Below are 25451 nucleotides of genomic sequence, written 5' to 3'. Positions count from 1 at the left end.
AAAAGTACAACATTCATCATTATTCTCACCGACGTATGAGTATTCTTAAGAATTTTATTTACGAGAGCAACGTCATCCTAAACAAATTCCTAGATTATCTTGATTAGTTTGACACATTTAATTAAAATCTTATTTAAATTGTATAAATCTAAGTAGTGGCTAATTATTGAATTATCAAAATTATTATTATAAGTAGGAAAATAATGTTTATTATAATGCAATAAGATTGAATTTTAATGTTGTGGCGACATCATAGAAGTATAGAACTATTATTTTGGGCAATCCAACGGACTCAACAGTAATAAAAGAATCAGAGAGAGGGCAAATTCGGGAATTAATACAGAAACAAGCGCAAGGGCATTCCTCAACATTTTTCCGCTATATAGCGAAAACTTTTCTACTTTGCGTAATCCTCTTTCCCGGTACTCCCATTCATTCAACTCCACGGCGCAGATCCGAGGAGTTGCGAAACCCTAGATCTCTTCTTCACAACCGCACGAAACCAATCTCTCCACTCAGATCATCACCGACCTTTCTCTCTTATCGCTTCAGGTTCGTGCTTCTACAATTCATCCTGCTTTAATGTACATTGATCTCTCCGTGTTGTTTCGTTAAGCTTTGGATGCGCGTGTCTCTGGATTTACGTCGTGCAAAAGAGCGATTTGAAATCGATGCGTTCCGTTTGTGCATGAACGTTTGTGGCTTTGGTGAGAGTCATGTTTGGTAGACGAGGGAGCGAGAGCTCGGTGATGATAGGAGAAAGGATACGTCGTTAGCCTTTTAGTGGGTGCTAGTGTTTGGGGTGGTCGTTGGTTGTTTGAAGCATCGGCATTAGGCTTATGCTTTTTGTCGTCTGCTGGCATGTTTGGATTGCGTGGGCATGGAGAGACCTGTTGGGGCACGCAATCATGAAGGGGAGATCTGAAATGAACATCTTTCAGATATATGTACTTTTAAGAGAATTCTCTTAACGATCCCGATTTGGGCGAGAAGGGGTTTTCTTAACTTATAAGTTAACATTCTGTCCCCAAGAGACTTGGATAAAGCACATAAAGCATTTATTATTCTTATTTTAAATTTATTAGGAATATTTTGTACATAATTGACCTATTTTATTTCATCTCGTGCATCAGTTTTGTTTCCTGTTTGTTATATTCAATATGGTTGCTTTGGGACAGATCCTTACTTTTTCATGAAAATCCCTTCAGCCAATATGATGATATCTACTTCACGTGCCTGCACTCATGCCATATTTTCTTCCTTCCTCTTTGCATAACTGAAAAAAGAAGACATTGATTGATATGTCTATTATTTCTTCCCATTTGTCTCGAGAGCTGCAATATTTCAAAACTTGAATAGGTATTCAAGGTTTACTGCAGACCAATTTTCCACTGCTCCTTCAGTCCTGCAGAACAAGAAAAATTATGGGGGTGGCGACGTGGTGTTTTATTTAATTTCCCGTCTTATATTTTGAGAGATGTAAACGATTAAACATTCAAGTTGAAAATTGTTATATTATCAGTACTTCTTCATTCCTCTATTGATCTTCTGAAGGTTGAGTTGTTTACTGCATTGATTTTGTTGTTTTCTCTTTGAGTGTCTTCCACCCATCCAAGTGCTTGACTCTTATTGAATTGGGGAGAGGGCAAAGTGGCTTGAACAGCTGGAGAGTTAACCTTCTAGTCTGATAGCCATCGGCCTCCAAGTGTATCTCCCCTAAAGAAAACAGAAGTTTAATTCTTGTACGGCAGGCTATTGGTTTGCGAGTTTGGCTCTTCTGTTACATTTGAAATTGATTATAGCATCTGTCCTTATCTGCCTCCACATTTGCAGTGCATGTAAGAAGGGATTTTAAAATGATTTAGTATATTGATCTCGTGAACATGTAACTGATTTTCCAAGATAAATATGTTGAGGCTGATTCAAGTTTGTGGCATATTCTACTGCTCTTGCCCAAATAATCTTGTTAAGGACTTCTATTTTCCTGATGACATGATCTTTTGGTTTCAGTCATGGCTGGTGTGGCACCTGAAGGATCACAATTTGATGCCCGGCAATACGATGCCAAAATGAATGACTTGTAAGTTCTGCATCATTTGTTCTGCCCGTGTTTGATAATATTTAGAGTAAAATAAACTATATAAAATATTTTAAATATATATTTATTCCCTTGAAATGTGGATTCTTATATTCATGTTATATATATATATATTTCATCTGTTTGGTGCAATGCATTTACGTCTTTTGTTGATTACTTAATTGTAACAGACTTTCATCTGATGGACAAGATTTCTTCACATCATATGACGAGGTTTATGACAGTTTTGATTCTATGGGATTACAAGAGAACCTTCTTAGGGGCATCTATGCTTATGGTGAGTATCTGAAAGCTATTTTGGAATTTCAAACATGTGACAATGGGTTGTTTTCTCACATTTCCATCTTTCTCTATTTGCAGTATACTTCTTATTGCATCTATCATCCAGTCATGCTTATTGCGTCCACATCCAATTGTTCTATAATCTCCTATGCATTATTGTTGCACCTGGGCTATACACCTTGTATGAGTTTTGATTGCCTTGATGAAGTATACTATGCATGACTACAAACTGCTTAGATCTACAATTGTAACAAGCTTTCTTATCCTACTTGGTATTCTAGTACCTGCAAAAATGTGCTAATATGAGATTCTGTATGTATATATTTAACCTTTTGAAGGTTTTGAGAAACCATCGGCAATCCAACAGAGGGGAATTGTTCCATTTTGCAAGGGTCTTGATGTTATTCAGCAAGCTCAGTCCGGCACGGGGAAGACAGCTACTTTTTGCTCTGGAATCTTGCAGCAACTTGATTATGGTCTAGTCCAATGCCAGGCATTGGTTTTGGCACCTACTAGAGAACTTGCACAGCAGATTGAGAAGGTTATGCGGGCACTGGGTGACTACCTTGGTGTCAAAGTTCATGCTTGCGTTGGTGGGACCAGTGTTCGTGAGGATCAGCGGATTCTTCAAAGTGGTGTTCATGTTGTTGTTGGAACTCCTGGTCGTGTGTTTGACATGTTGCGAAGACAGTCACTTCGCCCTGATTACATTAAGATGTTTGTGCTGGATGAGGCTGATGAGATGCTCTCACGAGGTTTTAAGGATCAGGTGATTTATACTTTATTTTGCTTTCTTATTTTGCACTTTATAGTACCTTTAACAACTTTTATTTCAACATGTTCAAGTTTGTGGCAAAATTTTATGATTATTTTGCTTTATATGGGTTAGCGTATAGTATCAGATGTTATTAGAGGATATATCACTTTCAAATTGAAACACAACAATAGTCAGTGAAGTTACTGCAACCTAATTTATATTATGTTGACAATGATTTAGAGCCAATGAAGTTAGTTCCCTGTATTCTTAGTATTATGGAATTAGTCACAACGGCAAGCATGATTTTATTTGCTGGAAAACGTGTAATTTTTGTTATTGTTAAACTACTCAATACTCTGTTTATATTACGCATCTCTTGTTATGTCTTGAGGTCTATAGATGTACCCAGATGTATCTTATTTATGCCCTTTCCTGGAATTAGATTGACTTTTCTTGTTTCATCAATGTGATTTGTTCACAAGTATATTTTTTGAAATAGATTATGGAAATTTGAGAATTGTTTTATTTGGCGTTTTATATGTGTGTGTTAGATTGTGATCTAATATGGGGTGTGTTCCATGGCATCAGATCTATGATATTTTCCAGCTTCTGCCACCCAAAATCCAGGTTGGCGTTTTTTCTGCCACAATGCCACCTGAAGCTCTGGAGATCACAAGGAAGTTCATGAACAAGCCTGTGAGGATCTTGGTAAAACGTGATGAGCTCACTCTTGAGGGTATTAAGCAGTTCCATGTTAATGTTGAAAAAGAAGAGTGGAAGCTTGAAACTCTCTGTGATCTCTACGAGACCCTGGCTATTACCCAAAGTGTAATTTTTGTCAACACCAGGCGCAAGGTTGACTGGCTTACTGACAAAATGCGAAGCAGCGACCACACAGTGTCTGCCACCCATGGGGACATGGACCAGAACACTAGGGATATAATTATGCGTGAATTCCGCTCAGGTTCATCTCGCGTTCTCATTACGACTGATCTATTGGCTCGTGGTATTGATGTCCAGCAAGTCTCCCTTGTCATCAACTATGATTTGCCGACTCAGCCAGAAAATTACCTCCACCGTATAGGACGAAGCGGACGGTTTGGAAGAAAAGGTGTTGCCATTAACTTTGTCACCAAGGATGATGAGAGAATGCTGTTTGACATTCAGAGGTTCTACAATGTGGTTATTGAAGAGCTGCCATCAAATGTTGCTGATCTCCTCTAAATGAGGCAAAACCTGCTACATCGTGGGTAAGAGGTTCCCAGTCTTTTAGAGAGTACTAGCGAGCGTTTCTGCTATTTCTCCCCCCCTCCCCTATCTAGCATTTTTATTTAATGTTTTGCTAAAGCATGACTGAATGATGTGTGCCTTGCACATTTGTCGACTCACCCTGTTCTTGTCTTAGCCCGGCGCGCATGATATTCAAGTTTTGGTCCACTTGGGGGTTTTGTATCGTATGTCCTTTTCCCTCCCAATTTGTTTTTCCTTCTTTTTTTTTTTTTTAATTCTCTTCTCATTTTGTTTATTCGATGAGATTGTAACTTGGATTTTGGCTTTTTCATGTTCAAGGCATCATTTTAATTCCATTAGCGGCATAACAAACCCACTTTGTTTACTCAGATTTTGTACATTGGTTTGCTTTATGCTGTAGAACTAGTGAAAATTAGACATGCTGTGTGGGGAGCCCATTTTGACTATCCGTATCGTTTTCTTTTTTGGAAAGTAAATATAAGGATGGATTTTGTGGGATTAATTTTACAATCTGTTGCTGATTTTGTATGCAGAGGCGCTGCCTCAGTTTATTAGAAAAAGGATTAAGACATAAAAATACTTGTGTACTTTGTGGACCCCAAACTTTCAAAACTTCTATTAGACACCTTAACCCCAAAATAGTGTAACTATTAAATAACTCAATAAATAATTATTAAGGATAAAGCCTTGACGCCAAATGCACGGGTAGTGATTGGGGTTTTAGGATTTCTATCTTTAACATTTTTCTTTTTATTTTTTTATCGCTCTATTTTTCTCATTGAGTCGTTTTGTACTTGTTGATGTTCTATTCTTGACATCCAAGACAACTAGAACATCATCGAGCCGTTCGGTCTTCATTGCCGTTCTTGACGTTTAAGAGATCTAGAACATCATGTAGCCGTTAATTCCTTGTTGCTCTAATCTCCCTTTCAATGTCATCGTCTAGCCGATCTTCGATCTCCCCGGTTGCATTGCTAAATACAATGATCTATGAGTCTTATTTTGGAGTTTTTAGTTGTTTTCTTAGGAGATGTTGTCTTTAATCTATTTTGTTGAAGATGATTAACTTAAATGTAATGAATTATTTGGTTTGATATTAATATATCCATTAAACACTTTTACTTTAAATGAAACTATTAAACATTGATTAGGAGTAGTTTGTAAGCATGAAATGCACAGCAGTGATATGATATAAGCAATGTGACGTCCACAGAGTCTAAGAAATTAGAAAAGTATTTTTTTTAATTTTTTAAAAATATAAAATAATAATACATCTTTAGTTATAAAATTTGAGTTGAATTTTTTTTTTTAAAACCAAATATAACATTAGTTTTTTTATTTTTTAATTAGAAATTTAATTATTTACTAACAAATTAAAAGGTGTCATAACTATTTGGGTATTTGAGGACAATTTGTTTTTTTTTCAAGGTAGCGTTAGTTAAAATAAATAATATAAAGTTGAAATATTTTTTAGATTAAAATATAAAATGGTCAATATAAGATTAAAAAATATTTTAAGATTTTTATTAGATTGTTTTAAATTTTTTTAGAATATATTAGGGAATATATGAGTATTTTTTTTTACTTATAAAATTTAAGATAAATTTATTTAAATAATTTTAGATAAATTAGGGGATATATGACTTCTTTTTCGAGGATTGATAGATAAATTTAATAAATATAATAATAAATATTTTTATTTAAGATAGTTTTCATATTTTTTTTAACTCATATTTTAATTAATAAACAGTATCTAAGTGTATAATTTGGGCCACTTCAATCTCTTTATAATTTTATTTTTAATTAAAAATTTCCTTGACATTATTTTTAGTAAAAAAATAAATTCACATCTTATTAAAAATACCATAATATTTTATTTAATCTTAAATTATTATAAATATTGTTGTTATTATAAATAAATTAAAAATAAAACACTAAAACTTAATTATTATCCTTTTCAATAAATCAGCCATGATGATGAAAAACATTCGCTTCGAGTGGTGGCAATGTCTTGAAATACTATAAATTAGGGTTATTAAGATGAAAATAAAAAATAAATACGATATGAAATAAAAATAAAAAAAATATTTTTATAAAAAATAAAAAAAATATGTAAATAAAAATATAAATATTTTTTTAAATAAAAATAATTACTCAATCAAACATATACATAAATTTCATCGTTTATTTAAGTAGGCATAAGCATAAGTTATATATTTAGTTAAGAGGGAGATTTGTTAGGTTGATTTGATTAGGATGGTGACCAAGTGGCTAAGATGCTTAGAGCTGTTCGAAGGAACTATAAGTATAATATTTTGAAGGTTTTCTTTCGAGACATAAACCCTTTGAGCATTGGGTATTTTGGGTGTGGAATGGTTTCGGTAAAACAATTGTGGGTTTTTAATTTTTCTTATTCTCTAAGAATTTTACGAGAAAAAGGATATTCTTTAATGTAAAAGAAATTATAATCCTCCTTCATTATATTTTTATTCTTAAATAATGAAGAATCAATATATCTTCTTCATAAACATAAATAATTAAATTTCGAAACATATAAATCATATATATACTTAATTTTTAACTTTTATATACGAGTTTTGTTAAGAGTATTCGTTAAAGATGTATTTAACACGTTTCATTTTTAATACTAAACATATTTATTAATTAATAATAAATGTATTTTATTTGAAGGGCTTCTCCCAACACAAGTAATTTCTTTAGGGCAAAATCTGGTCAACAATACAATGTGGTCCCCTAATATTTGTCTTATTACTCTGAAGCCAACCCATTACTTCACGTGCATGCTCTCTAAATTGGTCATAAGGCGACACAAATCTGCCCAATTAAATATGAAATCCCTCTCATATTTTGTTTTCAAATCTTTTTGTCTTAAGGCCCATTTGATGAATACTGGGTGCGCGACTATGGATGGGACCGATTATCGGAATTCATATTAATTAAGTTTTGATAATTAATAAAAATATTTTTATGATATAAATATTTAAAAATATTTTTTTTATTTATATAAAAAATAAATTTATTTTGAATTAAAAAATAATTACTTTTAGATATATTTTTTTTGTTTTAATAATTTATGTCTCAAAAGTTTATATTTGAATTTTTAAATTTTAAATTAAAGAAAAATTATTTTTAGACATTTTTTCTTACTCATACAAAAAATAAATTTATTTTAAATTAAAAAAATGATTTTAGACATGCTTTCTTATTTTAATTATTTATGTCTCAAAAACTTATATTTGAATTTTCAAATCTTGATTTTTCATACACAAAGTAAATTTATCTTGAATTAAAAGTGAGACATATTTTCTTATTATTTAAGAAAACTTAAACATTTTTTGAATTTCAAAATTCATATTAACTTCTTCTTTAATGGTTAAAATGCTTATAAATACTCCCCCAAACTCATTTTTTAAGAATCCAAGTGCTCCATTGCATATCCAAAACACTCAAAAGTTTTCAAACATTCTCAAACAAAACATCCAAGCAATTTGAGACTCTCGAAACATTATTGCACATCCACCAAAGAGCCACAAGACAAGAGGAGAAAAGTTCTTCAAGTCTTCTACGACAAATACGAACTTCTTCATTTGAGGTTACAAATTTATTTATTTATTTAAATATTATTGCTTTGTATAATTTGTTCTTAATTGCTTATTTGTGTTCAAATGTGGACAAAATACTTGTAACATTTAAATTACTATTGTGAATTGTATAGGTTTTACTAGAACCATTAAAATCTAGGTGAATTTAGTTTCTAAGGTAAGTTAGGAAGAAAACCTTGGTAAAATTATTTTAGTGAAACCCCAAGGGTGGTTAGACTTTGGGAAAGTGAACTAGGTGTGTGTGAAAACACCGAATCACTATAAATTGTGTTGTGTTTCATTGTATTTATTTTTGTTATATCTTGTGACTTACATTTATTATTAATCTCAAATATAATTTATTATATTTATCAAATATATATATTTTTAATAAAATTATTAATCAAGAATATTTATTAAAATTAAAAAAAAAATTAATCATTCAATTCACCTCTCTCTTGAGTGGCAATATCCTAAGGGACCAACATGGTTAAATCTTTTGATATAATTTTTGACACTCAAGTTAGCAAGAAATTGTAATGACATATGCTTATGAGTGAGTTTAGCTTTGGGGTTCTCAATATAAATGATATGAGTTAGGATATTTGAAATTATCCTCAAGATTTTTGAGCTCAATTATCTCGATTGGTGAAAAATTTGTCAGGTTAGATTGAGATAATAATAATTATTTTCTATAGCAATTAAATTCTGTGAGATTGAGATTCGAGAGTTAAATTCTATTAACCTATTTCTTTTTCGGGATTGAGATTGGATGTTGAATCCTGTTGACTTATGTCTTTATATGGGAACAAATAACAACACTATGGTACTCGAGATGAAAACATGTGACAGACAGTGATTTGTCGCTCTTAGAGATAATTTGATAATTCACCCTTTTAGATGCTCCTTTATAGGGGTGTGCACGATCTGTTTTGGCTGCTATTGACATTTTTAATACGCCAAATCGCTTATGCGATTTTTTTGTCAAACTAGATCGCGTGATCTGGTTTGGTGCGCGGAAATCTCACTGAACCGCACCGCAAAAATGCGGTGCGGTTCAGTGTAGTTTGTCCAAAACATCCAAAATATTAATTCACCTATTTTTGTGGTATAATTTCCACAATTTCATTAATTATTTCATCAACCATTTAGCCCATAAATCAAAATAAATAAAAAAATTATATATAATCAATCTTTTATTTATACAATCTGTTTTGGTTTATTTAATATTTTTTTTATTATTACATTATACTCGAGCGGTTCAGTTTTGAACTGAACCAAGAAATTCTCAAACTGCACAATTTGTATTTTGAGGATTTCTCAAACCGTGTCGGACAACCCCTCTCAAAAAATCTCAAGGTGCGGTGCGATTCATTTCGATTTCTGCAGTTTATCATTTTTTTTTGTACACCCCGACTCCTTTATCAGTTCTTGCATCTTTGAGATTTATTTTGATATATGGAAAAATATTTATGTATTATATTAATATAAATGTTTAATATATTAATATAAAATATTATTTTACAGGTTAAAAATAAGTGTTAAAGTAATATTTTTAAAAATAAATAAATAAATAATGGGTAGCATAGTCCAGGATTGACCATTAGGATTGGGAGAGCCCATTATTATTACAGGGTTGGCTGCAAATGCAATATTTAATAATGAGATTAAAGCCATAATGAATGCATCTCCTGCACGTTTGGCACAATTACTACTGCATTCTCTCTTGCCCATTAATTACTTCACCTCATTTGTGCTTTATTTGTTTGTATTTAATATATATATATATATATAAGTAGCACTAAATGTTATCATTTAGTTTGATTATTGAAGCACTTAAAATTCACTAATTGATTAAATCGAACTAAAGAATAAAATCAAATTGAACTGACCGATTAACCCAAAAAATTGAATTCACAAATAATCAAAAAATCAAACTCAAATCATATAAATCGAACCCAACTGATTAAATTGAAGAAGATCGAAATAACTGATAGAAAATAAATAAAACTAAAGAACACGACATCGTTTTATAAACATCAAAATATCATTTTAAAGTTTGGTTAGTTTAATAAAATAAATAATTTGTTTTAAAATAATGTATATTTATTAATGTTTAACTGATGCTAATTAACATTATCCTCCTTAATTTATTTATGTAAAAAGTAAATAATAATAATAGAATTATATTTTTGACGTTTTTGTAAGAAGTTTTGGTGTAGTGATACAATAGAGGCTTCGAGATATTTTAAATCTTTAATTTAAGTATTGTTATGTGCAGGCACACTTGGAATATTGTAATTGACTCTTTGTTCTTAATGGACAAATAAAAAGAGAGGCTAAGGCTAAGCTTTTGGTAAATTTAATTATTGAATCGATTTAACTTTTTAAATTGAATAGATTGAACATTTTCTAAAAATTAAACCGAATTGATTAAATAGTTGCTCAAATAGAAAAAAATAAAAAAATTAAAAATTGAAAATAATAAAATGCAAGTAGATAAAAGTAATTAGGGATGAAAAAATTTCAATTAAATCGAAATAATCAAACTGAACATGTCAATTTTGATAAGAAAATATCATTTTTGATATTTCGATCAATTCAATTATTTTAATTCTTTTTAGTAAGGAGATCGAACCGAACTACAATAAGCAAAAAATTTAAATTTGAAAATTGAATCGAAATGATCTACAAATTAAATCGAACTGAACCACTAATTTTAACTAATTTAATTGAAGTATTTTGGTTTAATAAAAATTTTATTCAACCTGGAAAGGGACTTAGTCCTGTATTGAGAGCGAGTAAGAGAGAGAGAGATTAAGTCTGTTTTTTTTTTTATCAAGTTTCAGACTTACGTCTGACTAATACGAGGATAGTAACACTCACGAGATATGCTTGATTGATCAGGATTTGAGGTTGAATTCACTGATAACACTATCAATGTCCTCCCGTATAAGGAAGTATCCGAATCGAACCCACCAAAGTCTATTTCCTTTCTTTTCCCTCAATTTGAATCCGAGAAAGTTCAAATTTCCACGTCTCAACAAGACAACAACAAAGACGGCTTTGCCTTCTCCTCTCATTTTCCTTGTGTTTCTCGAGAAAATTTCATCCAGAAAGCAATGTCTCTCTCTCTCTCTCTCTCTCTCTCAATCATAAGTCTTGTCCTTAATGCCATATAAAAGGTCTAAAAAAAAAAGAAGGTTTTGCTTAATAAGGTTTAATAGATTGTTAGTAAAGGTATACTTAATATATTTTAATTTTAGTATTATTACATATTTTTATTTATTAATAATAGATATATTGTATTTTAAAATATTTTATCAATTAGTAAAAATATTCGGGTGTTAAAATAAAATATATTAAATATATTTTAAGGAATGTCTTTAAAATTAATCAAAACCCATAAATAATAGTTTGGGACAAGGTTTCATTAGTGAGTGTAGGAAACAATGTATCGTATTTAATATATTTTAATTTGAGGTTAAACACAAATAATAAAGAAGTTTGATTAATTCTATGTTAATGGGGCAAGTTGACATTTATTTACTTCTAAAATAGTTTTTTTTTTAAAAATAAGAATTTATTAAACAAAAAACTGCAAAAGCATCTATAACTATTTGTTAGGGTATACTTCGAGCATCACAATGAAAACAAACTCCATAGAGAGAAAACTAGTAAAGAAAAAGTTTATTATGAACAAAACAAATAAGATTAGAATTTGCCAATACCTTAACATCATTAAGCAATAGAATCAAGGCCATGTTAAGGTATAGGCCACTAAAGAGGCAAATGATGGGAGACATTGAAGAAGATGCCGAAAGGAAAGAGAGAGAGAGAGAGAGGAGATCGACCACTACTAGGAGATGTCGACAGCAACATAATAAGACATCAATGGGAACTGGGATGAGACTAAGAGATGCTAACCATCGAAGATCAGTAGATGCGATCACCAGTCACGACAAATAGTTACATGGTCCAGTCAGTGTTTTTAAAGATGATGGGGATAGTGATAACACCGTTAGATACCAACATTGTGACATCTTTAAAGATGGCCATGACAATGACAGATGTGGTTCAGTTAGGCAGTCATGCAAGATGGAGAGAGAGAGAGTGAGAGAGCGAGTAAGTGAAATGAGTTGTTCTACAGGGCCTGATGGGCCTACCGAGCGGCTCACGGAAAGGGGGCAAAAAGACAATTTTGACCCTACCCACTTTGTAAATTTGCAAATCGGGTCACTGCTTCCCCCTGCTCTGCGTGTCTCCCCTGCTATGGCCGTCGTCTCGCCTCTTCGTCATCGCCTGGCCTTGTCTCTGTCGCCTCTCTACCATTACCGCCTTGCCGACAGTCGATGCAGCGACTGCCCTCACAGCGACTATCGGTGAAGTGAGACAGCGATGGTAGAGAGGCGACGGCCATAGCAGGGGAGACGCTCAGAGCAGGGGGAGAATCTATGAGAGGGGGAGGGGGAGGGAGAGAGCAGGGCATAGGGGCAAAATCGTCTTTTTGCCTCCTTTCGATAAACCCGTTGGACTTTCTAGCATTTTTAGAGTGAGAGAGAAATAGAGTTGTCCTGTCGGTTGCTGCCTTTTGTCTGTTACACACATTATACTATTTGACACTTGAATAACTTGATAAGTTGGCAATATGAGAAAAAAAAAAAGCAATATCACAACAAAAATTAAGTAATTTGGCTCTCAATTACAAAAAAAATAAAAAAATATTTTTAAATTTAAATATAAAAATTTAATTAATGATTTTACACCTAAAAAAATAAAAAATATTTTTTACATTATTAAAAAGTCAATAAAATAATTATCGCATAGTACTCAACAACTCTTAAGTGGGCCTTGACTAAAATAGTACATTCACACAAATATCCACATTGATAGCGAAGAGACCAAAGAATGGCTTTAACTTGTAAAATTGTTGGCCGTCCAATTAGGTGGAAGCCGTGGGGGATATGAGTTGGCCTTTATATTTGCCATTTAATGGTCAAATTCAGGCTCTTTCCAGTCGGCTACCATATGCTGCTATTTACTGGAGACGGAGACGCCCATTCAGAAATTAAGTAAATTTATAAAATTAGTATAATAAATATATTAAATATTAAAATAAAATTATTTTCAATGAACTCTCGTTCGTGATCCCATGTTCAAGCCCTGGCCACAACGGGACACATCCTTGATTTACTCTCCTATGAGGTATGGGGCCAGTTTGTAGGAGATGCTTGTAATAGTGCGTAACAAAAAAAAAACCTCTCAAATCTCATGCGATCTTATAATCGGTCTCAAATCTCCCTCTGTTGCATGGCTGATGTGGGATTCGCCTAAGGTGTCTACACACACCCCTCTTAGAGACTCAACGTCCTTGTTGAGGTTTGCCCCACCACCATGCTCAGAGGCTCGGGAGTCGGCTCTGATACCACCTGTAACATCGCGCATTAAGCGATAGGAAGGACCAGAACAACTTATCCTGATGGGCCTACATGAACTTCCCGGGGGTCACCCATTATTGGATTTCTCCAGGTCAAGCACGCTTAACTCTGGAGTTCTTTGCCTGCATTCAGCCTAAAAGGTATTCAGCTGGTATTGTTTCATTTCTTACTTATCCTCAATATATACTACTCTTTTTTGGACTCTTGGGTATTACAAGATGCTTATAATAGTGTCCAACAAAAAAAAAAAGAAAAAGTTTAAATTAAAATAATAATAATAATAATAATAATATTATTATTATTATTTTATTTTCCATACACCAATGTATAAAAATTAATACAACAGATCACGAGTTTGACCATTTTGGTCTCTTTGAGAGGTTTTTTTTTTTTGTCATTTTATTTAAAATGGAATGGTGACAAAGCGGTTGACGCAGTCAGCCAACTGTATCTGAGGGGTAAAAATGAAATTATGATCATGTCATGGTTCTCTATGGATTGTTATATAATTATTTTTTGCAAAAATCTTGTGAATTTTCCTCGTATCAAAAAGACTATATATAAATATATAAAAAAAATCAATTATCTTCCTATTCAAACTCTCGATCTTCATTTATCTTTCTTTATTAAACATTATAAGATTTTCAATATGAATGTGACATTTGTGATAACAACACTCTCGATTATTCTTTAAACTATTATACTTTAAAATTAAATTAATTATTATATTTTAATTAAAAATATAATTAATAAAATTAAAATTTATTGAACATCATAATAAGAATATTTGTATGACATATTCTCATCCTATACAGGGTCAAAGACTTAACTTGAGATTTATCTAACTTGACATAATCAAGAGCACGGATATTCGAAATAGCGTAAGAACGATCATCTCAAAAATATTTATGCCACATTGAATTTACAATCGACTCGAGAACAAAATTTAGGAACTTGTTTGATACTTTGCTTTTATTTTTAATATTTAAAATTAAAATTTAAGAATTTATTTAAAAGTAGAATAAATTTATTATAACTTAAAAAAGTATTGCTCTTAAAAGAAGTAGTTATCATTACCCGAAAATATTTTATTCATTATCTTTTCTTTGGCATACAATACAAATACTCGTTTAAATGAAATGAAAGCCACTTCCTCCTCCATCTTCTTGAGCCGACGGAGCGGTTTCCAGTTGAGGCCAAACTCACAACCGGACGTTTCCCATCTCCGGCGATGGAGAACTTCAGATCCAAGTCATACAGGGACGGAAGGATGCAGATGGACGGCGGTGACGGGCCAGCTCCGACCGGCATGCATGATCTGAGGAGTTACAGTTACAGTAGTTCTTACGCCTCATCTGTACAGCCGCCGGAGCCGGTGCCGGTTCAGATCAAGAAAGGGAGGAACAGCGGCGTCGGATCCGCATCGAAGAGCTGGAGTTTCAGCGATCCGGAGTTGCAGAGGAAGAAGAGGGTTGCGAGCTACAAGGTGTACTCAGTGGAGGGCAAGATGAAGGGGTCTTTGAGGAAGGGTTTCAAATGGGTGAAAGAAACCTGCAACCAAGTCGTCTATGGCTGGCGGTGATTCGTCCTTTTTTCCTTGCTTATAGTAAAGTTGCTCGAAAGACATGAGTTGGAATTGTTAAGAAGACGGTCTTAACAGTAAGACCGCATAGAAAGAAAGCGAGGAGTTTCGTTTCGTGCATTTGGATGGAAGGTAGGTATTTATTTTGCTATTTTCTTGGTGGTCATGCTGTTCATGTCTGTCTCTGTCTCTCTGTGTTTGGGACTTTTGAGAAATTTTCTTCCCTTTTTCCGCGGGTAAAAGGAGAGAAAATTCTGAGAAATTTTCATGTTTTCTGATTTGATATATTTTGTCTGGTTCTTCTGAGGGGCTCTGTGATTTGTGTAAGTATTAGATTATAAATTGAAGGAAATTGGAGTTTTGATTTGGTGACGGTTTGGAGCTAAGAGAGAGCAGTGCTCCATGGTGGAGGGCTCTTCTCTTCTGGTCTTGTGATTTGATTCTGGTTTGCATCTCCTCTTTGACTCTTGCAGTTGCAGAAATGGGGGTGTTGGATGGATGGGTATTGGGTAATAATAAATAAATAATAATCAAAATAATAGTTACTTCCTATTAACTTCTTTTCAAGAAATTATTAGGGTTTAGAAAAGGTAATTTAATATTTTGTATTTTCCCTTTTTTTTCCTTTTTTTAGTATTATCATAACTTATAATTTGGAGATTTTAATGGTAATGGTAAAATTTGGAGATTTTAATTTTTGTATTTAAAAGCTCAAAAACCTAAAGAAATAATAAGAAAATAAAATAGCTCCAAATAGAGAGTTCTTCAAACAACCGAGTGTTCCAGAATGCCCTCAAAAGAGAATCATTCAAAGGCGGCACATTTTGGGCATTATCCAGATATGCCATTGCTACAACTTAGCCCAGTCAAAGAAAATGCCCCCCTTTTAATAGACTCATATCTAAATAGCTCAAAATTAAAGCCGGGTCAAAACTGAATCCAATGAGCTATTCAAACTGGGTAAGCTTAACTACAATAGATTTAGATAATGAATGGGTCGAAAAAATTACAAGACAAACACCTAACTGGGTCAAAGTCCCAATAACAATAGGTCTAAAATTTGGAAAGTTCAAAAGCCATCCATCCTCTATTACCATTGTGCAGTGAAGCTAGGATTACTAACTTAACATCCATCCGAATTGGGACAATCATCACCACTCACTCATTACTTGTACACACTTTTTGGCAGCGAATACATATCAAAATCAAACAACAAGAGAGTACACGTTAAATTAACCCAGCATCTTTTGCTGTTCAAAGGGTTTCCTAAACTGAAGACATCCTGAAGCATCAAACAATGCCATGTTGGACGCTGTGTACTGGCAGCCACCAAAGGAAACAATGGGCAGACGACCTCTTGAACACCAGCATCAGTTCTTGCAGTGTTCTTGCAGTAAAATCAAGAGTAAATTACACTACATTCTTGAAGTTTCACTAAGTTACATCATATACCCCTCGCGTTTATAAAACTTTATGGGTACCATGCATGATGTAAACCTAATAACAGGGAAAATTTAGATGCTACATTTGAACAGAGAGGGTGTAATTCTTGAAACATAAGATGTACTCCCTGGTTTTGTACCAAACCCCAAGAGGGAATGGTGAATTTTGCCCTAAAATTAATAATGAGGTGTCAAACAGAGAAAGAGAGAACAGAGAATGCCTTAAAACCTTACGATATTGTTAATATCCATGTCTTTTAGTAAAGGAAGCACGACAAGAAACTTAATATAATGACTTAATTACATTCTACAGTTTACCACTCACAAATATAGCTTATACTTTGATCACCGGAACGTCAACTCAGCAGCTTACCTTGAAAGAAAAGCAAACATATTCCATATCAAGCGCAAACAGCATTTGAAGATTTACAGTCACAGATGGTCTTGTCTTCGCAAGACAGCAGCTAGTAATGCAGCCTCTCGTCACTGCTAAAATGCAGCCCTTCGATACCCTTGAGAGTAGACTCCATGTTCTTTACAGTTGAGAAGTTTCTACTCGCAGTGCGCTTGTGATCTGAGGATAAAACTAGTGAACTTTGTCCAAGTACTTGTCCAGTACTAGGATTTTTCCTTAATGCTCCTGGGCTTGAATCTGTGGCACGAGCACGGGAGGGATCAGATTCACTTCCAGCGATAACTGGGTCACGACTGCTAGAGACAGCAGGTCTCCTTGCTGATCCACTTGACCGCAGAACATTAGAACCAGATAACTGGACAAGCACAAGCACCATTCATGTCACCCAACAAAAGAATAAGTATTCCAGGACAATTATGAATATTTAGTACAATAAATTACACAATTTGAAACCAGAATAACTCTTTAATTTCATACCAGTAACAGTAATTATTCCTAAAATCTCACAACGGTCATTGCTAGCATTTCTACTATCTTCATTGTCGTTATGGTTATTGCTATTTCAAATCTTTCAGTCAAAAATTATCCTTGATCATCGGCATTCAGTTAATGAATGAAATATTCACCTAATGAGCCATAAATGAAATTTCAAACTACACAGTATGCGTAGACACTACAAAACAAAATGCTGACAGAATTTTTTGGTAGCAGAAAATGCCACACCTGAGCAGAAACTACCACCTCATTTATTGGTTCATTTTGGTCAACTGGTGAATGTTACCACAACCAAATTATGAAGGTTTGCCTCCATTGGCAAACTTAACAAGTTTATGAACATAATAACCAAAAATCTCAAAAATCTCTAATTCAATGTGAAGATAACTATCCAACACATAACATCACATATGAATATAAAAAAATACTGTTAATCCAACATAAAGGTACCATTAATTCATATTAGAGTAATCTAAACATTCATTCAACATGAAAAACAAATCATTTTTCCAAGTTAAGACAAGAGTTGTGCAAGGAGGGACTGTCAAGTTATGGTTTCTACCAAACTTGTGTTAAACCAGAGGTGATGATGGAAGAAGAATGATTGTGTGAGAAAAGGTGTGAAGCAGGGAGGGAGGGAGAGAGCATAAAAACCAACTCACCTTTCACATGATCACAGATGCTGACTGTGTTGCTCATGTAGGTCATTAGGAGCAATAACATGGAGAACAGTGATGTCATCTTAGAGATTTCAACCAAAATAAAGGAGAAACAGAGATTAGAGTTAAGCTTTTGTATTTTTTATTCCTTATCCAAAAACTTTGTATTTGCAGATTTTATCCAGATCAAAGTTACAAAAATCCTATGGGAACCCTGTGCATCTGAAGTGTGTCCAAACCCATGAAAATCATCATGTCCTATATACATGTAGAAAGAGAATTAATAACAAAAAATTAGGACTAGCCATCTGGAATGTCCACCAAGTACATTGGCATCCTAAATGTATTTGCATCTGATACTTGTCACTGTGCAATCTAAGAAATGAAGTGCACACACCTCATAGAGATGTGTACACATCTGGCCATCCTTCCAAGTGGACAAGTGTGCACCAGTGCAGTGAATTTCATATGTTTGCGATAAAATTGAAATGAAAACAGATAATTTGTACTTACCACAGGATCTCTGCTTGGCGATGACTCATTTGGAAGTGGACTTTTTTGCTTAGACAAGCCTCCAGAATTTGCAGGCAGTGCACTATTCCTACGAGAGTGATTTGCTGAAGACCAACCAATGACCCTACCATCCTCACCCCCTAGCTCACAATCATATTGTAAACATAGTAAGTGCAAACCATATAGGACGCACACAAATATGCTGGAGAAAGATCAAACATCAACTACTAAACCAAGGTCTAAATAAAGATGATAACTAATTATGAGCTGTTTTGGTAAAAGATCAAAAAATATCCACCCACAAACAGCCAAGTAATAAAACAAGAACAGAGGCTCATTTATTGAATACAAAGCTAAAAGAGTTGGATGTACTTTAAGAAAGGTAGTATCGCCAACAAAATTTTGCCCAAAAAATAAGACTTAGCAAACAGGTCAATGGGACATAAAAATGCAGAAGTACCTGGTTGTCTATCAACATTGGCAATGACATGAGGCATCCCAGAACTTGTTCCAGCAGCCTGTCAGAGATCAATTTAGTATATCAATGCAACAGTATTTTCCCCCAAGCAAACGTTAATTGGACCCCCCCCCCCCCCCCCCCCCCCCGGGGGGTGGGGGGAGGAGGGGGGGCCCAAATCTCTTGGTAGAGCAAATTTCTTCTCCTATTTGGGTGGGTTAGGATGCGGAGAGATGAGGAAAAAAAAATAACTATAACATGACACTTACAAGAGCACGAGAAGGTGGATTGGCCAGCTGTGATTGCTGATATTTCAAAATAGTCCAGTCGAATACATAGTCAAATTGGAACCCTGCTGCAAATAAACCACAGCTTACAAAGTTGCACACTGAATTTGTTAAGACAAATTTCAAATTGAGAACCCATGGAGTAACATAATAGCTACCACAAACGTAAGAACCATATAGTAAACAAGTAACTCAGACCTTCACGAATAAAAAGATCGCGAAATATTCTCTTCAGATAAGCATAATCTGGTTTGTCATCAAACCTCAATGAACGACAATAATGGAAGTACGATGCAAATTCTGTAGGATAACCCCGACATAAGGCCTAAAAGAAATAAATGAGTTCTCCATTAAGTTTTACAATGCTGAACATAAATCATTGGCATAATAATAGCGCTCTCATAAAACATTAATTACCTCGATTGAGGTAGAAACTTTCTTTTCGCTGATCTTCTCATACTTCTGCTTCTTAGTTCCTGCTTTCAGCCCCTGCCAAGGAAGACTACAAACCCAAATAGTCTTTTAATAAACAGTTAACTCAGAAGAACCGCTAAAACAACATGGGCTGGAATGTTAACCTTCCTCTTAAGAAATACATAAGAACATATCCAAGTGATTCCAAATCATCCCTGCGGCTTTGTTCTGTGAAGTACAAAAAACAAGGATGAATTATAAAAATATGTTTACTTAAGACTGTAAAATTAAGACTTAATAGTCCAAAGCATACCAATGCCAAGGTGAGTGTTCATGCTTGCATATCTTGCAGTACCCGTCAAATTCTTGTTTTCTCTGCATTTTTGTATAATGAGGACATATTTAAAGAAGAAAATGACAGGAATGGTTAATTTTTTAGATAGATCAAATCCAATGGCGGAACAATCTAAGAATCCCCAGGTGGAGGAAGAAGAAAAGAGCACATTAATCAGGATACTAATATTTCACTCTGGGTCAATGCATATGAACATTTTCAATATGAAAGCTGGAAAAAGTTTAAAGAACTTACCTATAAGGAATGTGTTGGTGAGTTGAGGAGTCTCTGTACTTCTTAGCAAGACCAAAGTCAATCATGTAAACCTATTTAAAGTTGGATGACAAATAAATCAACTGCTACAAATGGTGGAACCAAAACTGAAACATGGGAATAAAAGGATAATATAATCCAAAACCTGATTTGCACGCCTCCCTAAACCCATAAGGAAATTGTCTGGCTTAATATCCCGGTGCAGAAAAGACTTGGAATGAACAAATTCAACCCGATTTACCTGAAAAGAGAATGGTTCCAAATAAAAATTAAACAAATGTCAGTTTTGTTGGCTCATCAGAACCTTATTCATAATGCAGTGGGTTCAATAAAAGAAATGAAAGAAATGTTACCATCTGATCTGCAAGCATAAGAACAGTCTTCAAGGATAGCTTCCTACTACAAAAGTTGAACAAATCTTCAAGACTAGGCCCAAGCAAATCCATTACAAGAACATTGTAGTCTCCTTCAACACCAAACCATCTGATATTTGGAATTCCAGCTGCCAAATATTAACAATAACACCAATTAAGTATCCCAAACAAAAATGGCAGCATGGTTATTTTATTTGTTATTTTTTTCCTCCTTTTTTTTTTTTGTGGGGGGGGGGGGGGGGGGGGGGGGGGTGGGACTGGGAGAATAGAATAGGAAAGTATATTACTTCCACCCTGGAGAATTTTATACAACTTTGATTCATACAGCAACTGCGGATGCTTTGTCTTCACATTTTCCTGATATTAGAATAAGTAAAAACCAGTTAGAAGCATTAATTATCTTGACAAAGCTCTACAAGACACTACCACTTGCAATAAGTATTCAAGCATGGAAAATACGCAATAAACTGAAACAGGAACCACAGGAAAAATGCAATTTAACACTACCAGGTGTAGTCCACAACTAAGCTATATCTACCAATATGATCTTGATGACGAGAACTAGTTGAAGTGGCAAAGGGACAGAATGTAGTTGCATAGCAACAAATAAAACTCGTAGCAATTATGCTACCAATGAATGCCCCACAAACTAATGCAGCAGCAGAATTATCACACTTTCCCTCTTTTTTCTTTTTAAATAAGTAACAAATATTTAGTAGAACAGAACCACCTTAAAAGGGTGAATTCTGTAAAAAGTAAGCAAGAAAACTGGGTTCCATATCTAAGAAGAGGTAAGAGTAAATCATCCAAATACTATGCAAGGTGGACAAGCAAAAAATCTGTTCACCCTCAATTGCAAATACAACATATCAAGCCTTACTCCCACTTGGGGGGGGGGGGGGGGGGGGGGGGGTTGGCTACATGAATTCTATCATCACATTCAACTACAAATAATAACACAAAAATAAAACCATCCCCAACCTTAAAAGAAATCAAGAAATTACTACCATTCAACCAGAACCTAACTCTTAAACCATCACAAACCTTACAGAGGAACCTTATGGCAATGTGATGTTCATATCATTCCACTAAGTAGGCGGCATTGAAAGAATTGCATGTATAATGTTCACATAGCAGTTAAACACCAATTTTTTTTTAATTATTAGGAAATTAATTGGCAAGTGCCAAACATAGTCTTGAATACTCTTGCTACAAAATCCTCACGATTCCCTTCTGGTCAAAATAGCAGTCGCTATTCACCTTCCCCCTTGCCCAATGTCATACTTGGCAAAAAAAAGACTTGGTCGCCTTTGGGCTTGCAAGTCCCACATCGTTGTTGGAGCAGTGGTTAATGCGGCACATAGGACTCCATGGCTCTCCTCCCAGTCAGCAATTGCTTGGGTGTGAGAAATTGGTAGGCCAACGCTTTGTGTCCACATAGCCTCTAATCGGCTCCTCTTGCAACCACTCTGTGGGCCCCCCCTTCCTCATTTTATACAAAAATAAATAAATACAAAAAAATATCAATTGGTATTAAAGTGGTATGGGTGGGTATTATATTCAGAAATCTTTTTAACATCCTCTTTGGGCCTACGTCCCAATAGGGTCAGCTGCATCACTATTGTGATGAAATTTGTGTGTTCGTAGGTACACGCTTGAGTGATGTAGGCAATTTGATACAAAAAGAAAAATATCCACCCTGTTATAGAGTTCTACTGTACATGTGTGGACAAACTTGGCCCTAGATATTTCTTCCAATCATTTATTTTTTTATACGGTTACTTTCCAATCGACACCCACTTAGTGAGATAATAGTTTATGATAATTGTTGTATGATTATTTTGCTAATTTATTTTTGGATTTGTGCACCATATATGTTACTATTAGTTTCTCTAAAGATTTTATGAAGTTTATTTCTTGCAATTTTGGTAAAAAAAAAAAGAGCCCTCATTTCAAGCCCAAAGAAAGAAATGGGTCATCTACTAAGTAACATTTGGTAAGTGATAAATTGACATTTCTTATTTTTTTAATTGATGACGAAATTCCATGCTTAATTAGAAGATAATCTTGGTAGACGGAGTCAACAATATGGTTTGATTGATAATATTTGGATTATATATTATTATCACCCTTGACTTGAGTCAGTTGATTAAGCGTAGATGAAAAAATGGAACAAGTTAGATTATTATATTTCAATTAATGCCATAACTTATATAACATAACTACAACAACAACTTATGAAACTTCTATCCCAATATGTGGGGTTGGTTACATGAATTATGGATTTTCATTCATTTCAATACATTACCATATCTTCTTTAAGGCCCATATATTTAATACCAAACCTAAGTGTCCCCCACTAAATCTTTTTATTTGTTCCTACCTCTTTTGCTAACTACTTCTTCCATTTCATCTACTCCCTTCACAGGTGCCTCTACTAGTCTTCTACTCACATGACAAACCATCTTAGTCGTGTCTCCAACATCCTATCTTCATTGGACCCACTCCTCCTTATTGTCTATAACCTCATATCTAATTTTATCTATTCTTTTATAGTCGCATTATGTGGCATAGCATATATAACAATTATGGTACCAAAGTGGTACCACTCGTATTGTCGTACAAAGGGACAGACAAACCACCCGCAATTTTCCAAACCAAATATATCTTATGGCCACAAGTTGACAAACACTTGATTCTAATTAGGATAAAAAACGATTTTGTTTCCAAGTACCAATCATCATTGTTATCATCAACCCAAGCCTTAATTACGCTACACCAAATGATCCATTTCCATGACTATCTATTAAGGTATTCCAACAAGCTTTCTTTGATTTTCTTTTAGGTCTTTTACTACAAAACTTTTACAATCCATCTATTCGCTACATGTATGCTTGTTGGTTTTCCTTTTTGACCATTTCTTATATTAGCACACATCCATCTAACATCTTCATCCATCGTGGGTATTCAAAATAAATGTTAGCAAATCAGTATAACTAAATCCAACTTGCTCGACAATAACAACATATCAATCTTTTATCCCACTATGCTTAGTCGGTTACATGAATTATTGCTTTGCACTCTCATTTCTATCTATAGTCTTACCTTCTATGAGACCCTTACAACTACTATCATACTAAAGTATCTCCCATTGAGCTAATACTTGTTTCATTTCATCAATTCTTCTCGGAAGAAGCCTCTATTGGTCATCTTGTTACATGACTAAACTATCTTAATCATGTTCCATGCATCTTCAATACAAGCCACTCCGACCTTATTATAAATAACCTTATTTCCAGTTTTATTTTCTTCTTGTATGCCCTGCATCCATCTTACCATCCTTATCTATGTTCACAATCATATTTTGCACATGTTGGTGCTTTATTGCCCAGCATTCTATTCCAACCCCGCCCCTTTCCAAAAAACAAAAAGAACATGGCACACACAGCCATAACGACGACATATAGTCCCACTAGATGGGTCCCCAACACACAAAGGGAAAATACAAAGCAATGTTGCTTACATCATATTGTGAAAGACCTCTTTCCCAGACCATCCATTCACTGAGCAAGAAACATCTAAATTTTCACAAATCTCAGTACTGATGCATGATGATGAAACCAACTTTAATGGTATACAATGCCATACATCACCAATGTATATACAGATAGCTTGGTAAGTGACTTTATTGAAGAAGTACAAGCTTAATTGCACGTAGAAAATGCTCAAAGTTCAGGTATCAGATCCAAAACCACAAAATGGGTTTAAACTACAAACACCAGGCACATGGTTGGAGTGTTAATAAAATTAAGCAACTACACCGTGAAAAAAAGGCCCCCAACTCAACAATCAAAGCATTTGGGGATTAATCTGCATTTCAAAGATTCTACATTTAAAACCCCAAAAAAACACACAAAAGCAAATACTGAACCACTCACGAGCTTGATGGCAACTTCTTCGTTTGTCTGGATATTAGTACCTGCAAAAAATCGTATCAAATCAAAAATTAGACACCGAGAAAACAACTTATCACCAGAGGCACCGCCAGAACGGTGACGCACCCAGATAGATCTCGCCGAAGGAGCCGCTGCCGATCTTCTTGCCCAACCGAAACTTGTTCCCCACGCGAGGCTCCATCAAGAAGAGTCACCTACCAAAAATCAACGACAAAATCGAAACCCTAGCCACCAATTGAAACGCTATCAAAACTCCTCTAAACAAAACGAGGCACAAACCGTAGACCGAGGGAGATAGACAGGCAATCGAAGGGTCCGAAATCAGAGAGGACTGGAATCTAGCGGTGGGTTGGAAAGGGGAATTAGGGATTGGCCGAAGAAGAAAAGGGGTGGAGGGTTTGAGAGAGGGGTAGGGCTCTGTATCGCTTTGGAATTCGGATTCTAAGTGTGTAATCCACCGCCCAGTTCGACAATGGAGGTGCGATTGGGGATTGCAGAGAGAGGGGACGGAAGAGGAATCATCACGATTGATGATTGCCGACGAGAGGGAAGCGGTGGGGGGCAGCCTTGATCCAATCGAAGCCACCGAGCGGACTCTTCTATCTATAGGTAACCGCTTTGCTTTTGAGCATCGTGTTCTGAATTCCCTAGAAAATAAAATATCAGGAGACTGCGGAACGGCGTCGTTTCTACACGTTGCGTGCTGATCTTTGAAAGGGTTGGGCTAAACTATAGTGCTACTTGTGATTTAGGTCACATTAAGGGGATTCCCTCCCCCATTTTCTTAAGGTTTAAAAAGATAATTAATTTAACTTTCTGTTG

General features: G+C 34.6%; 3 protein-coding genes across 4 annotated transcripts; 2 read left to right on the top strand and 1 right to left on the bottom strand.

Moving 5' to 3' along the window:
• Positions 1-384: 384 nt before the first annotated feature.
• Positions 385-4752, top strand: LOC127795574 (eukaryotic initiation factor 4A-15-like). Its single transcript, XM_052327344.1, has 5 exons — positions 385-552; positions 2011-2080; positions 2269-2375; positions 2719-3149; positions 3726-4752. The coding sequence occupies exons 2-5, from the start codon at positions 2013-2015 to the stop codon at positions 4359-4361; spliced, it is 1242 nt and encodes a 413-aa protein (XP_052183304.1). The 5' UTR covers positions 385-552; positions 2011-2012; the 3' UTR covers positions 4362-4752.
• Positions 4753-14556: 9804 nt separating this feature from the next.
• Positions 14557-15382, top strand: LOC127794870 (uncharacterized). Its single transcript, XM_052326136.1, has one exon. The coding sequence runs from the start codon at positions 14660-14662 to the stop codon at positions 15008-15010; it is 351 nt and encodes a 116-aa protein (XP_052182096.1). The 5' UTR covers positions 14557-14659; the 3' UTR covers positions 15011-15382.
• A 1192-nt stretch (positions 15383-16574) lies between these two features.
• On the bottom strand, positions 16575-25255 carry LOC127794869 (casein kinase 1-like protein 2). Of its 2 annotated transcripts, none has more exons than XM_052326134.1 (15): positions 24909-25255; positions 24735-24823; positions 24612-24652; positions 20961-21030; positions 20653-20801; positions 20445-20540; positions 20282-20352; positions 20006-20067; positions 19857-19920; positions 19696-19780; positions 19477-19603; positions 19261-19346; positions 18995-19052; positions 18535-18674; positions 16575-17222 (listed from the first exon to the last, which is right to left on the bottom strand). In XM_052326134.1, exons 2-15 carry the CDS (start codon positions 24808-24810, stop codon positions 16917-16919), a joined length of 1431 nt encoding a protein of 476 aa, XP_052182094.1. In that variant the 5' UTR covers positions 24811-24823; positions 24909-25255; the 3' UTR covers positions 16575-16916. The 2 variants fall into 2 exon arrangements, with proteins under 2 accessions (XP_052182094.1, XP_052182095.1); XM_052326135.1 differs by having other exon boundaries at positions 19261-19343; positions 24909-25254.
• Between the last annotated feature and the right edge of the window lie 196 nt (positions 25256-25451).

The sequence above is a fragment of the Diospyros lotus genome, chromosome 2 (assembly GCF_014633365.1).
Source record: "Diospyros lotus cultivar Yz01 chromosome 2, ASM1463336v1, whole genome shotgun sequence".
NCBI classification, from domain to species: domain Eukaryota; kingdom Viridiplantae; phylum Streptophyta; class Magnoliopsida; order Ericales; family Ebenaceae; genus Diospyros; species Diospyros lotus.
The sequence above is the reverse complement of the archived record's forward strand: the minus strand, read 5'-3'. Positions and strand labels throughout refer to the sequence as shown.

Excerpts from the sequence above, each read along its gene's own strand:
- LOC127795574 (XM_052327344.1), top strand. The coding sequence starts at position 2,013 with ATGGCTGGTGTGGCACCTGAAGGATCACAATTTGATGCCCGGCAATAC. Across the intron at positions 2,081-2,268 it reads GATGCCAAAATGAATGACTT|ACTTTCATCTGATGGACAAG; the intron begins GTAAGTTCTGCA and ends TAATTGTAACAG. Across the intron at positions 2,376-2,718 it reads TAGGGGCATCTATGCTTATG|GTTTTGAGAAACCATCGGCA; the intron begins GTGAGTATCTGA and ends AACCTTTTGAAG.
- LOC127794870 (XM_052326136.1), top strand. The coding sequence starts at position 14,660 with ATGGAGAACTTCAGATCCAAGTCATACAGGGACGGAAGGATGCAGATG.
- LOC127794869 (XM_052326134.1), bottom strand. The coding sequence starts at position 24,810 with ATGGAGCCTCGCGTGGGGAACAAGTTTCGGTTGGGCAAGAAGATCGGC. Across the intron at positions 20,541-20,652 it reads TTATGCTTGCAGATCAGATG|GTAAATCGGGTTGAATTTGT; the intron begins GTAACATTTCTT and ends TTCTCTTTTCAG. Across the intron at positions 20,353-20,444 it reads TAGGGAGGCGTGCAAATCAG|GTTTACATGATTGACTTTGG; the intron begins GTTTTGGATTAT and ends AACTTTAAATAG.